The sequence below is a fragment of the Globicephala melas genome, chromosome 11 (genome assembly GCF_963455315.2).
Source record: "Globicephala melas chromosome 11, mGloMel1.2, whole genome shotgun sequence".
NCBI classification, from domain to species: Eukaryota; Metazoa; Chordata; class Mammalia; order Artiodactyla; family Delphinidae; genus Globicephala; species Globicephala melas.
In genome coordinates, this window is record NC_083324.2 from 8,912,789 (window position 1) to 8,929,611 (window position 16,823).

At 42.7% G+C, this 16,823-nt stretch overlaps 1 protein-coding gene across 4 annotated transcripts in view; it reads right to left on the bottom strand.

The window, feature by feature from the left end:
• Positions 1-1,533: 1,533 nt before the first annotated feature.
• The window catches only part of GRM7 (glutamate metabotropic receptor 7), an 858,094-nt gene continuing 842,804 nt past the window's right edge, over positions 1,534-16,823 (bottom strand). The window contains exon 9 of one of the 4 annotated variants that reach the window (XM_060307845.1): positions 1,534-2,712. In XM_060307845.1, the coding sequence (XP_060163828.1) occupies positions 2,470-2,712 (243 nt within the window). In that variant the 3' untranslated portion in view covers positions 1,534-2,469. The remainder of the gene's footprint in view (positions 2,713-16,823) is intronic. The other 3 variants (XM_060307843.1, XR_009565806.1, XM_060307841.1) reach the window with 3 other exon arrangements.

A 16,823-nucleotide genomic window follows, 5' to 3' on the forward strand; every position in this document is an offset into this window, starting at 1 on the left:
GTAAAGTATGTAATATATAAAAAGAACAACGCCTTGTACGTAGTGCTACGGAAGCTTTAGGTTCGTTCCCTATCATCACCTGAGCACCGTTACCTCCATCCTGCCCCGAGAATCCAGGAGCAGAGCAAAGGTCTTTGACCGTAGCTCTTTCCAGTCCTAAGCGGAGTCGCTTTTGTTATTTCCTGTGCACTCTGGGTTCTGCATTATCAGGAAAGGCTCTTACGTAACTTCTTTGTGAAAATTATTTCTACCACGTAGCCAGAAGGCGGCCTGGCTTGCCCACGCGTTATTTTACAGATTCCATTTCCACGTCTGGAATGAGAAAGCAATACACACAGTTTTATTTTCAAGACAAAATGTAAAAACCATGTTGGTGCTGACATGCCTTGTAGGAGTGCTGGTCATAATAGCTAACGTGTATAGTAAGTTAACCAAATGCCAAGCACCGTTCTAAGCCCTTCCATGGAGTCTCTTAATCCTCCCAGCCCCAGGAGATAGGTAGTAGTATTAACTTGTTTTCCAGTTGAGGAAACGGACGCTTCAGAATGTTTCTAGAATATTCTGTAACTCCCTGCAGGGCAGCTAGCAGGAAGGGGAGCCGGGTTTCATAGTACATCGTTGGGCTCTACAGCTTGAAAATGTGGATAATCCCAACTCATTTCTGCTGTGATTTGCGTTTCTCCCCATGGTCTGTCCTTTGAAGGGTGTTTCAGAGATAGGAAAACCCGGGAGATAGATTCGTTTTTCTCAGTCCGACAGTGAAATGAGTTTTCTCTTCTTTGCACACAACGTAACCTGGGCCAAGAGAGCTGAGGGGCGGCAGGAAGAGGTCAGCAGATGCCAAAGGTAAAATCAGGTGTGGGCTTTATTATTCACAGTAGAAAATGAGTCACAGATGCGCAGTGGTTCCTTGAAATCCATTTTGGATTTGGGGGTCCAAGCCTGAGTGCTAAGGACCAATGCCACCCTCTGCAAATAGACATTATTTTATGTTCCTGACACCCAAGTTACTACGAGTTGGTCTGTGAGGGCCTTTCCTACTGTTGAATTTTAGTAAACCCAGGTCTTAATCTTACTATCAGCGTGACCAACCTGTTTATTTGAAAACAGAGGCAAATGCTGTATGATAGTTATCTCTACTTCTCTTTTGGTTAAGTTTTGGGGAGATGTTTATCTTTTCACTACATTGCCCCAGACTGCTTTTTATTGACACCAGTGTTTCTTCTTTATTTTCTCTTCCCTCCAGCACTTTCGCTATCTTGGTTAGGTAATTTTCTGAGAAAATGTCTGAGGTTGTCACGTATCAACTTCAGTTACAAAGAAACAAAATGCATGGGCTTAGTGACAGCTTTTCTGTGAGAGGATTTAGCACCTCTGGGTGAATACATGCATATCAGCTACAGCTTCACTGTGGGCTACAACTTGTTGTTTTAACACATTTGGCTGTCTGCATTCCTCCCTAACTTAAAATCTGTATGAAATCAACTGTCACTAAAAAGGGATTAAACAACTAAAAATATTTATTGCGGGAAATAAAAAAGTTAACCAAAGTATTTTATTGATACATTCTTGGACAATATCACAGAATTGAAAGAAAATGGAAAGGGGTATTGTTCAGCGAGGGTGTTTTTCCACTAAATTGGCACATGAGCAGCAGAATTAACGAAAGTACTTATTACAAACAGTAGAAAACACACATGCTTTTTGTTTTTAAAGTCCTTATCACACTGGTCAGTCATAGGGGGGCATGAACCAAACCTCAAGACGTGAAAAATCCGTATTCTTTTCTTCAGATAGCTTAGTCATTATTAAAATTATTGCAAAACACCCATATCCTAACTAAAATAACAAAAGAGAACACAAATACAAATATTGAACATAAGTGATTAACGCGTACTGTAAAATACATTACTGGCATGCATTCCGAAGATCAAGACCTCTCTTCCGTTCGGCCAATACCTTTCTTCCGTGTGCCCTATCTTATACCAAAGATAGGTGGGGTGTACCTTCCCAGCACAGTTTTTGGTCTTTAAATATCTTTTTTGTCTTAAAAAAAATAACGTGATTTGCAGCGGTACTATCATCATAATTATACAGTCATGTACATACATTTTTCATTTTAGTCTGCTGAGAGCTTTTTAAAATTTTAATTGTTTTAAGGTTTTCCCAAATATCCCGCCATCTGAGAGGATAGGGTTCTATGGAAAGAGGGCGTTCGAAAACAAACAGTGAACTGAGGTACAACATTGGATGGCAAAGTGCAAAAGTCCTCACAAACTGTACAGAAAATTTCAAAACCTTGCAGCCTGGAAGTACAGACATAGAAAGACAGTTCAGCCCCAAAACAGTCACTAAGGCTCTCAGAGGTTCACCCTAAAGAGCCTAGGCGGGACTTGAGTCTCAACGCTCCCTTTGGTAGGGAAGGTCCAGAATTGCAGCCGAGTTGGCAGTGCTCTTGCCAGTGACTTATTAAGCCAAGTTAAAGTAAGAATATTTCATAAAGCAGCTGTGTAGGACACTTGGATCCTCTATCATTGGTCTCCCAGCCGGGGATGCTCCTCCGGTGATGGGCAGCAGGCAGGACCAGAAGAGTCCTATGCCAGGTTGGGTGACGAAATAACTGAGGGTCTTCCTCCTCCAGGGTTCCGTGGAATGGAAAAGGTTAGATAACCAGGTTATTATAACTGACATACTTCTTTTTTGCAGCAGGGCCTGAAAGAAAAATGTGAAAGAGTCAGTCGTGACAATGACTCTATCTGCAAAGGTAGAAGCAGAATTAGACCTATGATGACTTGGGTGCCGGGGCAAGATGGGACAATGCAAATCGTGCTGGATTTCTTTGACTGCTTGTAGGATTTTGTCCACTAAAATCTGCTGTGCCCAGCAATTCTCAAACCATCTGGGTTCTCTATTCTGCAATATCGCCAACCTCCTTTTTTATGGTCCGTACCGTGAATACATTTATCAGTCCGTGTCATGCTTTCGAATTAGCTCAAAGGACCCACCCATGTTGCAGTAAATTTCCTTTTGTGATCTTCCCCCAGACCTTCTCATAATAAATGGCCTTTGCTTGGCAAAGGTCTGTCCTGGGTCACTGGGATTAATTGAGGTTGGCTACAGATTAGACCAACCAGAGTGCCTTCTCTGGTTCTGATTTACACAGTCAAATTACTATAGGTTGACTTTTATAGTGTTCTCATCGGTAAGTTGTAAATGGTAATTTGCAGAATTGTTTCCAGCAAGGTTTGAAGCTTACTTAAATCTGCCCAGAATTTCAACATGCACAGGCTACATTTGTTTTTCTTAAATGTACACTACTTTCTTTTTCTATTTGATATAGCGATTTCAGGACTCATCTTCATGCACTCCCTCACTCATTCATTCGTTTATTTTATTCAGGTATCTGTCAGCTGCCTACCATATGGCAGACAAGAGGCGAGGCACTGGTGAGCAGCTGATGAGTCAATCAGACCGTTTCCTGTCCTTGTGCTGGAAATAAAGACACCAAGATCCCAAGGTACATCCCTGCTTTTTGTTTTAGTTCTCTATACCTGCTGTCATGAGATATGCTCTGTGGTTTTGCATTAGCTTCTGTTGGATACAAGATAACCACCATGTAGCATTTATTGATGACTTTACTTACTGTTCTTAGGTTCTAAATTCTTTTGTTCACTTAACACAAACAAGTTGCAAGAATTCTTCCAGAACTTTTTTTTTAAAATTAATTATTTATTTATTTGATTGTGCTGGGTCTTAGTTGCGGCAGGCGGGTGGGATCTAGTTCCCTGACCAGGGATCGAACCTGGGCCCCCTGCATTGGGACCGCGGAGTCTGAACCATTGTGCCACCAGGGAAGTCCCCAGAACTCTTAAGTAGGGATTTCTGTGTGAATTTAGAGGCAGGGAGAAGCCACAGTAACATACTAGGAGAGGGTTTGTATCTGAACTTTGAGAAATGCAGCCAGTATGTTACAGAAGTATATACAACAAGACTGATCTTAGGTTCTGGATTAAATATTGAGACTCTCCTTCTGACAAATTCTGGTTTGAAGATGTGGGCTCATTTCTCTAGTCAATCATGTTGCATTAATTAACTAAAATTAGAATGACAAAATTATGTTATTGTATTATTATATCTTATATATATTATAATTATATGAAATTGAGGGTCTCCTGGAAAATCCGTCATGAGACTGGTCACTGTGCGTCCTCAGTTGATAAATGCATGCCTTCATCAATGCCTCGGTCTTCTAAGAAGGTTCTCATTGTTATCACAGCCTTCGTTGTTGTCAATGATATGCTTGATTTGAGGACGTGTAGGAAAACTTTCTAAAGATTTTTTTTTTTTTTTTAACCCTGAAGTCTATTTACAGTGTTGCAGCTAGAGAACCCCAGCTTGACAGTTGCAAGAAATAGTCACAGCATGCCTTGTCAAATGCCAACATAGTAATTATCCTCAGGACAAAGGGAAGAAAAACAAACACAAAACCCAGAAGCTTATACTGACCTAAATATCGAAGACAACCTCTATTGCATGGTTAATTAAGATTATTTTCTATATAACCATAACGGTCTAGTGAAAAAAGCCAAACGTATTTGAAATTCCTCAGTTTACTTTAAAACACCAATTACTCAGGAAGAATCTTTGTCGAAAGAGTAAGAAACCTAGAAAATATTGTCCATGAATTGCAAATCTGAGCATTTGTTTGCATTAAACTATAATCAAGATGAGGTTATATTAAAAAAAAAAAAACTAGAAGTGATGATAATAACGGGAATTCACTTTTGCTTGGCACGGATTATCTTCTTGTGTTCTCTGGTAACCTTGAGATGAGGGCTGATGATGCTGCGTTTGGACTCACCTGACTCAGGGTCTGATTCAGCTCTAGCGCTTACTTGAGATATGATGTAGACTGGTCCCATGACACTGAACTTCTCTGAGCCTTTGTAAAATAAGTAGAATAATTGTCACCCTGTGGGTCGTTAATGGCACAAATGTATGAAATATCCTAGTTTCTCATCTGATAACATAATGCATAAATGTATTTTTAAATTACAAACTTCTGTATAGATGATTAGCCCCAGTGCATGCTTTCTTTGCAGAACAGCTGAGAGACATGGCAGCAAAATGATAATGGAGTTGTGTAAATCCTAGAATGACGATTTCTTTCTTTTCCTTTTTTTTTTTTTTTTTTAAGAGCAGAGAAAGGTTTACGGCCGGGCCAAGCAAGGAGAACGGGTGGCTCATGCTCAAAAATCCCGAACTCCTAGAATGACAATTTCTGGACTTTTCAGAGCACTGACCAACGTATTGGAATGTTTATTTTTAAACCATTGTAGCCTTATGAGTAAATAAAATAAGTGTCTCTGGTGTCTGATAACTCCCATTTATTTGAATAGCAATGTAGTTTATGGCCTAGGAAAGAAAATTGCTTAGCTCTAAATAGTCGTGCAGTGAAATACTCTCTAAGGAAATAGGCTTTTTATTGTTAAATAGCTACAATTTTTTTCTCTTATAAAATTATGAGTTTCAAGGAACAATAGGAATGTAAGGCATGGTCCCTATTGAATTTAAAAAATTATCTTTATCAGAAGTTCTCAAAGCAAGGGATCTTGAAGAGTTGATGTTTACAGTGAGGCAGTGCTGTGGACACTGGTTTCTGGAATGAATTACTAACACACCCTTGCTAGTTAAGAAAGGTCAGACATTCCAACTTATTCTTGGCATATTGTCAAAATCAAGCTCAATTAAGTTCAGTGAATTGGTTGTTTTCTCTTTAATTTTCTCTGAGCCTTTTTGTCCCACAAAAATTTCTCAAAGTGTGTTCTGTGAAGTGCTTGTCACTCAGATTATAGAAAGTGAAGGATAAAAGACAAAAATGGAGAAGAACTTGAGTCTAATGGATATTGTAAGAAACACTGAATTATGGGAAACAGTGAATAAGTAAAATGAAATAGGGCTCTTTTCTGTACCCTCTATTTAATTTCTTATTTTTTAAATAACAAGGAATTCTGTAGTTTAGTAACAAAGACTGTGTGTTTTCCTGAGCTATTTTAAACATTTTATATGTGTGTGTAGATATGTACTTATCAAGTGTGTGTGCGCGAAGTGATTCAAACAGCTATAGAAGGCGAACATAATATATCACAACCTCCAAAATAAGACGTTAACATATTGACATCTTTGCTCCACGTGCCCCTCCATCCACCCGTGGGAAATAAAGCAGAGCAGAAGCCACCCGGGCACCCCCCAGACTTCCCCATCCCCACTGCCAGTCTTCTCCTGCCCCTCCCCCCCACCAAGGCTACCATTCTCCTATTGGTCTGGGTCCTTCCCAATGTGGGTTCATACCGCTATTGTCTTATTGCCCATAAACTATAGATGGGCATTGCTTTGTGTTTTTTATTAAATATCGACAAAAGTGGTATCGTTCTGCCCATAGTCATTCGCAAACTGTTTTTCATATAACTTTGTGGTTTTAAGATTTATTTATGTTGATTTGCTCATCGTAGTTACTGAAGAGTTTTCTTTTATCCACATGGAAAAGTTTCTCTAACTCTTTTCTTACTGATGGACTCTACTTTCTGTTTCCAGTAACAAACAGTGCTAGTGTCTGAAAAACAGCATCAGTTACAGAGTTAGGTAACAAAGCTATAGACCAGGAGAAACTATTTGCTGCATATTTAACTGACAAATGATTGGTACCCCAAATTTTTGAAATGTATAAAAGACAACTTAATTAAAAAAGGAAGGTATAAAAAGGTAATTTGTAGTGAAGAAGAAAAATGCTTAACCTCATCAATTTGAAAAATACAAATTAAAATCATAAGAAGATAGTATTTCATGCCCATATCCTTAAAAAATAAAAACGTGTGCTGATGCCATGAACTGGTGAGGGTGTGAAGAAGTAGAAATTCTTAGGCCACACTGGTGGAAATGTAGATTAGTAAGATCACATGGGAGACATGTCTGGAAATATCTAGAAAGGTGAAGATAGTCATACCACGGACCCAGCCATTTCCTTAACTGGTTACCTCCTGCTCTTTTCTTGGGTTGTAGTTTCCCAAAGTCACTTTCTCCAGGGAGCCTTTCCTGACCCCCTGAATTCAAGCCAGGTGTCCCTGCTCCTCTTTCGTGGCCTTTCTGTTTTTCCTTTGTCGTCCTTAACACAACCAGGGTGCATCACTTTTTCTCATGTTTACAACATTAGCTCTCCCAGGACCTTTTCTTCCAACTGCCTAGGAAGTGTGTAATATATAGTCATTGCTCAGTATTTATTACTATATGTAATAATATATGTATTATTTAGTATGTGTTATCATAGAAGGGCCTCTGCTCTCTGAAGTTCTTGTCAGCTCTACGAGGATCCTATGGGGGAAATAGACCACAGAAAATACGTGGCAACGTCACGCACTTGGCCATCATTATTTTCCCTCGGGTCCCTGTGGTGCTATTCTGTACAAAGCTAACCATTGTCATAGCTCCTCAGATTTCATTTGTAAGTTAAACCACAGCACTCTTTTTTTCCCACTTTAGCATCCAAGGAGGGCCACCATAGCCCAGCTAAAATTGAGAAATCAATTTTCAATTCTGCCATGAAAGGAGTCAATGAACACTTGTGTTTCTTTAAAAAACCTAATTGGTGCTTTAAGATGTAGAACGTCAAGCACAGGTTTACACGGTTCTTAAAATACGCATTTAAGGCAAAGATATAAAGTCTCTGTTTTGAAACATCTTTCAGCTTAGCCAAGCCAATACCTGGGTAATTTGATTGAGGCTGTATACGTTTGCCTTGGAAAATAAAGATGCACTGCATTACTGCATCACAGATCTCCGCTTTTTCTCATTATGCCCTTTGCCTGGGCATCGAAACACTTTTGCGGATTTGCGGTTTCAGTATATTATGGATCCCAGCATTCTGCAGCGTGATGATGCATCCAATATTGAAGCTGTGCATCAAAGCCCTTCTTAAGGATAACGTTATAAATAAGGCGGTAGTGATAAAATAGTAGCAGAACGGTACTTAGTGATCACAGATGAAAAGCTGGAGCTGAAATCCCGGCCTCACTCTTTTTGGGGCAGGAGATTCACAGTCCGTCATCCTTCATTCATTTCATCACCTGTTACCAAGAGTTCACAGAGTGCTAGTAGTTTGGCTAAAAATCGGAGGCACAAAGCTAGGGAAAAATAGTCTGTATCCTGGAACATTTCCCGGTTCAGTGCAATTCAACCCATATTTATTGAGCACCTTCTATGTGTCAGACACTGTTATAGGCGGGGCGATATGGCTGTGTTACACTGTGGTGCAGTTCCTCCTATTATGGCGCTTATATTCTACTAGAGGAAGGCAGATCATTAAAAAAAAAGAAAAGAAAAGTAGATAGAGCCACTTCTTATTAGTCACAGTTGCTGTATTCTGTGAAGTTGCTGTAAACACTGAATTAGTGAATACTAAACCATTGCTCCTAGGGGAGGTATAGGGCCAGGTTCCTGTGAGCCTCAGGTCACAACATTTTTGTCAACCAATCAATACATAACCTTGTGGTATGTTTGTTTCTGTTTAAAGAAACTTTGTTTAACATCTCGTGTTGATTCATTACTATTGAACTCATTGTCAGTAGGGCTACAACCCATGGCTGAACAGAGCTTACCTAACATGTGTCCTTTTCTCTGTAAGGCACATCGCACCCACCCTGCACTTAAGGAACACTAGACAGCACTGCCGCACTCTGCCCGGTGTACAATCACCCGAAGAAGTACAGAAATGTGAAATACAGGTATTAACTAGACTGCAGAAACACACTTCTTTTTGCACATGAGAGCTGAAACCCTTGTCAGCCTGAGCTTAGAACGTGTACGTCCAGTGACAAATGTGCTCTACATACGTCCACAAACAATTGCTAGAAAACACCACAGTGTAGGTCTTGGTGATACAAATCAGGCTTAGTGGGTAGGTGAGTTCGCAAATTGGGAACCCGTGAACAATGAGGATCAACACAGTGATGATGTCAGACGATCTCAGACACCTGGGGAAAGGCTGCCAAAGGGGATAGAGAGGAATCGGGCAAAGGTCGCTGACCTCAAAAAGGTGGCAGTTGAGGTTCAAAGGGGGATGTCATTTGAGCAGAGTTTGGAAGGAGATGAGCGAGGAGCTGTGCAGATACTTGGATCACAGAGTGATGGCAGGTGCAAAGCCCTGAGGCTAGGCTGGCAGCTGAAAGGCCCGGATGCTGGAACAAAGACAGTGAGCAGAATGGTGCGTGGAGGATAATAACCCTGGCAGGAGGTGGTATCACTAACGCGCGCGCAGAGGAAGGGTGGAAAATCGTGCCTGAGGCCCTCGGGAGAGGTTTCAAAGTAGAGGGAATATGGAATCGTGCTTGAGCAGTGAATTGGAGACACTTCCCTGCCTGGGGACATGGGGGTCAGGGCACAGGTGTTGAACATTCCACCTGGAGGGTACCACGTTAGCTTTTTCTGTGAAGAAGCTGAGGGTTTAGGGAGAATAGCAAAAAGTTTGAAGAGTTCGGCCTGTACAGGGCTCGTGCAGAGAAGAAAGAATGCTGGAAGAGGTGGCAAGGGTATTTTATGCTGCACGTAAGGTTCTGCATATTAGGATGAACTGTGAGAATTCAGTGCCTATATTTGAAAGAAGGAGAGAGGGTTCCAACAGTAGCCTGAAGGATGGATTGGAAATGGGGTAGAGGTAGAGCATGGTAAGTGCAGGAAGGGAGATCAGCTTGGAGGTGATGGAGTGATTAGGATTGTGTTTGTGTTAGGTGGAATTCCAGGACAGTACTACAGTGGGGTTCTTGATGAGGAAGCACCTCGTGGGGCCACGTTTGCCCTCACCACCACCATGCTGTCTTGGGGATGAGAGCATGAACAAGAGCCTCCTTGGCCGTTGTCATGGAGAAGCATCCTGGAGGCCTGAGCTATATTGTTTTTTTGTTTGGTGTTTAATTTGGGAGGGACTGTGTGTGACACGGCAGTCAAGTTCTGTTGAGTTCAGTTCAACTGACTCTTGTTTTGTGGCCGCAGGTCATAGAGGACCAGTGGGCTCAAAGGAGAGGAAACCAGAGAAGACTCCTGACCTAGGCAGAGAAAAGAGATGAAGGAAACCTTAACGTTCCTTCCTTTCCAGGATGAGTTTAACTTTGTGGGCAAAAGGCAGGGCTTGAGGACTGAAGCTCTGTCCCGAAATAAAGATGGCTGGAGTATCGCAAGGACTGTATATTTGCGGATCCTGGCTTTGGAAGATGGAAGGATTAGATTCTACGACAGGTAATAGAAATTAGGCGAAGCTTCACTTCACAACAAATATCCAGCAGATGTGTACTAAGTGTTAAACACTAGTTGCTGGGGATACAGAGGGAATAAGACATTCCCCTGTCTTCAAGGAGCTCTCGGTCTAATAGGCCAGATTCCCAAAACTATGTACGTACACATACATATGTAACAAAATGAATGAGGGATGCTAAGTCTTTGGTTTGAAATTAGTTGAAACTAAAGACAGGGAGCCTACTCATGTGTCTGTCTGACAGTCCTTAAAGCTTCTCCCTTTGGCTTTATGCTTTCTGCCAGGGTTTTTCTCCTTCCTTCTGAGATAAATGCGGTGTTGAGGACCCTGGTATTCCTGCCCCGATCTGTTTCCTGGAGCGTGAAAGTCCTCTGATCTTCACGGCTATAGGGCAGTTCTTCTCGTCACCCAGTCAAAGGCAACGGGAGAGTTGTTTATCATAGAGAACGGTCAGGAGTAATCACAACTATTAGTTGAAGGAAGAGAAAAGAGTTTGTATTCAGATAAAAGATGGATGGAACAGACCCCTAGCCACTCCATGCCTGAGTAGAGACAGGGGCTTCTACTGAAGAAACTGAAGGAGAGCCCCAGAAACTGCTCGTGGCTGGGGTCTAATGTTAGCAAGCCTGCGTCGCTCACTCTGGGCTCCCGTTACCGATCACAACCGCACAACCTGTGCTTGACTATACTCCTTCCATATTTTCCACCTTCCTTGTTCTCTATAGCAGTGCTTTCTCTCCTCCTCTTTTCTTATACACATGGCAAATCTGTTACTGTATTTTGTGTAGGGTGGATTGAGATTGTCATTGAAGGTTAACCCCTTCGATGCCAGTCTCAATATTAGGTTCAAGGTGTTTAAGATTATTTAACAATCCCTAGGGAGATCTATCAAATTCCTTTTTTTTTTTTTTTTTTTTTTTTTTTTTTTGCGTTACGCGGGCCTCTCACTGCTGTGGCCTCTCCTGTTGCGGAGCACAGGCTCCAGATATCAAATTCCTAACTTTAAATTGACGGTTTACAGTCTTTCCTTCAATGTGTTCTGTTTGCCCTGAGGCTGTGTAATGGACCCGTCCACAGTGCCTGTTCCTCTTTGAACTCTTGGTCAGCTGACTTGGGATATAACTCGATGGATTCTAACAGGAGACTGGAATTCCCATTACTGGAATTCAGCAGGGGTTTGTGGAAGTGCGCACTTACCTGGATTCAAGGCACTGGGTCTGGAGAGATTTGATGGGGAAGTTCAGAGTTGCCATGTATAGGGAGGGATAAAGAGACTGAAGCTAGGAGACTGGGGACTGAGTGTTGAGTGCTGTTAGAGGATTACATTGAACTTGCTTAGACGTGATAATGAGATAACGGTAAAGTTGGAGCATGTTTGCCTTCTGTGATGAACTGAAACATTTTGGAGTGATGTCTTATGGTATCTGATGTAACTGACTTTCAAATGGCTCAAGTCAAAAACACACGGATATATATGAATCCAATATGGTAAAATATTAACAGCGAGTATCTCATTGGTGGATTATACCACTACTCTTTCTACTTTTCTGAATGTTTGAAAAGTTTCACGTCCAAAGTGAAATGTATGCTTCACAACTTTGCTGTGAAGTCGCCCTACCTTTATCTCATAATGTCTGCCACCAAGAAGTAATACTCTGCAGGCAGTCATGTATCTCAGAGAAGAGATAAAAAGGAATTGCAGTACTTTGTGTGGCCTGGTGTAGAACTCTGACGATCCGAATTCAAGAGTGATCATCAAAATACCCACCAGAGTAAAAGGCAGAGGAGTGGGAAGATATAAGGACACAAGAGATACAAGGATAACTGCTAGTCAGCTGTATGACCTTGGGCAAGATACTTTATCTCTCTGTGCCTCAGTTTCCTCATCTAGAAAATGGACATAATAATAGCATCAATCTCTAGGGTCCTTAGGAAGATTAAATGAGTTAATATATGTAAGACACTTAGAATGGGGCTGGGTATAATTTTACTCAATATATGTAGCTATGATTAGTCTTCCCTCTGGATGCATTTAGAGAATCTCTCTCACACTCATAACACTGACTCGTTGTGTGTGTATATGCTTTTCCCTTGGAAGAAAGAGTTCCTTCCAAAGCAGAAGGTCAGGCTGCCTGTACAGAGAAACTAAATTAGTTGTTTGATTTTTGGATGCTGTTAGGGTGTCAGCAACGATCCTTGAGGAGGTTTAAGGAGTTGTCAGAGCACCTAGCGCATTTCATCTGTTCACTGGAGAAGGAATCCGTCAAGTCGTTGTCAACATGTTTCCACTTCCATCCGGTTGCACTGCCATCATTAGCTAGCATTTCAACTCTGCAGAAGAAGCGTGATACTGAAATCTTGCACTTTGACAGGTTGTATCGGTCAGCTGGAGGCAAAGGGGGAAGCTGGAGCTTGGCGTTTTTTATTACGGCAAAAATGGCAGTTCCTTACTGTACTGAAAGACTTGTGTACATAATCAGTGGCTGCCGCCACTCCTGCGTACGATCCACGTCATCTGCGTGCAGTATCGGAACTGGTAACCGTTGATTCTAGGGACGCTTATTGTAGCGCCGTTAGGTTATTTGTAGAATGAATTGCTGGAGATTATAAATGGGTATCTGTTTATATATTGCTTTTATCCATTTTGATTTAATAAATTCGATCTCTGCCGACGAGTGCCCAAAGAATGTCAGTTGGATTAGCCGAAGCGGGTCATCCTCTGTTCAGTCACTGCTCAATTTTGCAGTTAGGGACTGAGCTGTGTCTGCATTGATAAAGCAAAGTGAAGACTGGCCCAAGAATCAAGCTGATTCTATCAACAAGACAAAGACTGACGCTATCCATGGGCGTCTATGACACCTGAATGTATATGAACGTTGGGTCCATATTACCCAGGTTGGTTATCTAACAGACTTAGCAGTTATCACTCAAAATTCCATATTTTCCAGGAAGCTTTTATGTACACAGCACATCAAATGACCAGTTACATCTCAAAGGGTGGTCTAACTTACACAATTTGATTTAAAACTGAGTAGGGTGAATCCTTGTGGAAACAATCAACATTGCTGAGTGGATGGGACACTAAAATTTTTTTCTCTTGAGAGTTTTTCTTTCCAAGATGTTAAGAAATACGTCTCCTGGACGAGGCATCAGTGAGTCCATACTTGTGCTCTGAATGTAGTAGCGTCTGTTGAACACTTAGAATGTGCTAGACACTCCCCTAAGCCCTTAATGTTCACAAACCCTTTGATCCTTCCAGCCAGCCCTGCGAGGCAGGTACCAATATTATCCCAACTTTACTAAAAGACATCGAGACTTAGGGAGACGAAGGAACACATCCACTGTCATATCAGATATCCCCACTGCTTTTTGTGGGGTTTTTTTGCCCCCCTTTTTCGAACTTTGGTTTTTGATAGAGCGAGAGAGGGCTAGGAGAGGTGGGCTGACGTCATGGGCCATAGATACTTCTCACTCAACAAGGACTTACCGCGTGTCTGCTCTATACCAGGCGGGGCTGGACAGTAAGTTCCAAGGAAAGCCTGTCTGTGGCTCACTGCTTCTCGAGCTTCAGCACCCATCACCCCTTGATTTCTTGCCTGAAACTCCAGGCCCCAGTCCACGAATGTTCAGCTTGTTGTAGGAGGCGGTGAATCCTGTAGGAGGTCTCAGTGACTGAACTGGGAGCCTGGATACCTAGATTCCAGGAGCCTGCGGAGTTCGCCTGTCGGCAGTGACGGGCCCTGATGGCAAAGCCTGTCACGGAACGTTCCATTGCTCAGCATCGCCTTCCTTCTCACCAAGGGAGCCAGTGCAGGACAGATATTTTGAAAAAGAAATGCGGTGTTCGTTTAGGCTCAGAGGGAAGTTTTGAAATAGGTGTTGTGATCACGGGTCACCCTTTAAATCCCCAGCCACAGGGCTGAGGAAGAAAGTTGAAGATGACCCAGCCTTTGCCTACCCCCCGGAGATGAAAAAGACGGCATTGCCTGAGTGGTGACGCCACGCAGTGGTGTGGGAGGTCACGTGAAGCTGGGGTTCACGAGATGACTCTCAGGCCCTCAGACTTCCGGGATAGAAATCCCCATTTTGCTCTATAAACTGTGACCTTGTGAAAGGTCTCTGCGCTTCAGATTTTGTGCCTTTAAATCGTTTACAGTATCAGGATGGTGATAGTCATGATGTTGGGAGGATCAAAGGTAATGTGCTTATTAGCATATGGTGCGGGACGCTTACGGAGATGCTCTTTTCACCACCCCCAGCACCTCCCTCTCCTTCACGGTTCCACCATCATAATTGTCACCATTGCAAGCTAGTCGTCTATACAAGATAAGGGAGTTCAGGAAAATGGTCATATCTAAACGCAGCTGGTGTCCCGCATCTCATAGGATCAACTCCTTTCAGAGGATGTCACGTAAACACGAAATCGCTGAGACACTTGGAATTGCCAGTTTCGCTATTAGGTACTAGAGAGTCTTAAGGTCCGAACACAGTCTCCATTGAAAACCCTTAGGCTCTTGGGGAGGAGCCTTCCAAGTCTATGCTACGTGTGTAAGGAGACTATTTTTTACAAAGAAAACACAGGAGCACAGTTAGAAGGTAGATTTTTACATCACTTCAGAAGATAAGAGTGCATCCCTAGATGATAGGGTTTGGCTAAAGAAATATTTTAATTTCTGGGAAATTCCATTGTTTTTGGCGACAGCAACACGGCGAATTCTTAAAATCTAGGTTGTTGCGTTGCTAAGGAGAATAGAACTCTTCTTTCTTTCTGACAAGTGTTTCCAAACAGTTAACTGTCCTCTGAGATAGTGACTGTTCCCTGGGAGATGTCACCTCAAACTGTCATACTAGTCACACCATTCACGCCACCATGACTACCTGTCTCATTGGAGTAAAACAGCAATTGGTCAATAAATATTTACCAAGTCCCTAACATGAGCCGTCTTCCATTGCAGGTTCTAGGGCTGTGATGGGTGCACAAGCACATAAGGCATCACCCTAGCCTTCGAAGAACTTCTACACTGGTAGAAACCCTAAACTACTTAGGCACATGCCAAGGTTGCCAACTTTAGCAAAATTGTCACCAAAGACCCCACCACTCTAAAGGCAATCACTTGCCATGAATCAGTCCTCCATGACTTTCTGTTTATGATGTTGTTTCTGGAACAGATGTAGACACCAGCCTGTCAGACAGGAAGGCCAGACTTTTGGCTTGGTCCATGGTCCTTGCTCAAGTCGCCACCCCAGGTCTTTTGTGTGGGTGAGTCCTGGCTTTTTTCATTTCTGTTTTCATTTGCAGCGCCACTCTTGGTATGCTGTTGGCGTCCTGTCTCCGTTGTCAGCTCCCCAGTGTCTAAGTGAATCACTTTTCTTTTGTTGGCTGCCTTCCAGTAATGCCATGTTGTCACGTCTGAGGTCTCTTAGAGGCTTAGGACAACTCTTTCCTACTCTTTTCAGTGTTGCCTTGTTCCAAGGCCGCCTCCTCTGTTACCTCCCACACCCTTAATGATGATCAGTCAGCTGGCTGTTGAGGTTCTTTTGTCGATTGTGAGGAAGCTGGACGGAAGGGGCAAATATGGGATGAAGCCCAGCCGTTAGACCTCAGAAAGGGGATAATTTGAAATAGCTACTTAAAGATAACTTGCTTAATAAGGGTAATGGTTAATATTTGTAGAGTGCTTGCCGTGCCCAGACACGGAGCCAAGCATTATAGACAGAGCATCTCATCAGTGGTCTGAGAAGATGCCTTCATTCTCCCCATTTTGCAGATGGGGAAAGAGAGGCACAGAGAGGTTAAGTGTGACTCCCAAGACCACAGAGCGAGATGAGCCAGGCCATTTGGCTCCAGAGTCCACGTCCGAACCACCGTGGACCCCTTCTTTTAATAGGCTTTGCGCTTGCTCATCTACTTCTAGAGATTTCTAGAAAATGGAAGTACTACAAAGCAAGAGAGGGGAGAAAATGAGCGAGCAGGGTTTAATGACCTCTAAGGTCCTTCCTGCTGGCCTGCTCTAGCATCCCTCTGGTGCCCCAGTAAGTGCGAACTGAGAAGATGTAGTCGTGGGTTTTGAAAAGTGGAGAGCAGAGTTCTGTTCATAGTGGGTAGAATTTGCTCTCCTGAACACCCTTCTCCTTTCTCCCTGCCTCTGCAAAAGCTCACACCTGGAAATAGAATCTCATTTCTGTCCAGCACTGAGGCCTCTCCCTTCCAGCTGCTGATGAGCCATTATACCTGGCGAGCTACAGGTTGCCAGCAGATGTCCAGAAACGAGTATGTATCGGTTCTCAATGGGACAAGAATTTGCAATATCTCGGGCCCTTGTATTTGAATCCAGGTTTCCGTTTAGCTTGCCATAACTTCTGCATTTGGACAGTCTATCCATTGCTTCTCTAAAGACCAATTCAGGTAGGTGATGGATTGAAACATCTGTGATAGGAGAATCCTTTGGCCGAATGGCTGACTCTTTTCGGTGTCTCAGGGGAAATAAATACACCAGCAGTTTCCAGACCTTCTATCACTGTC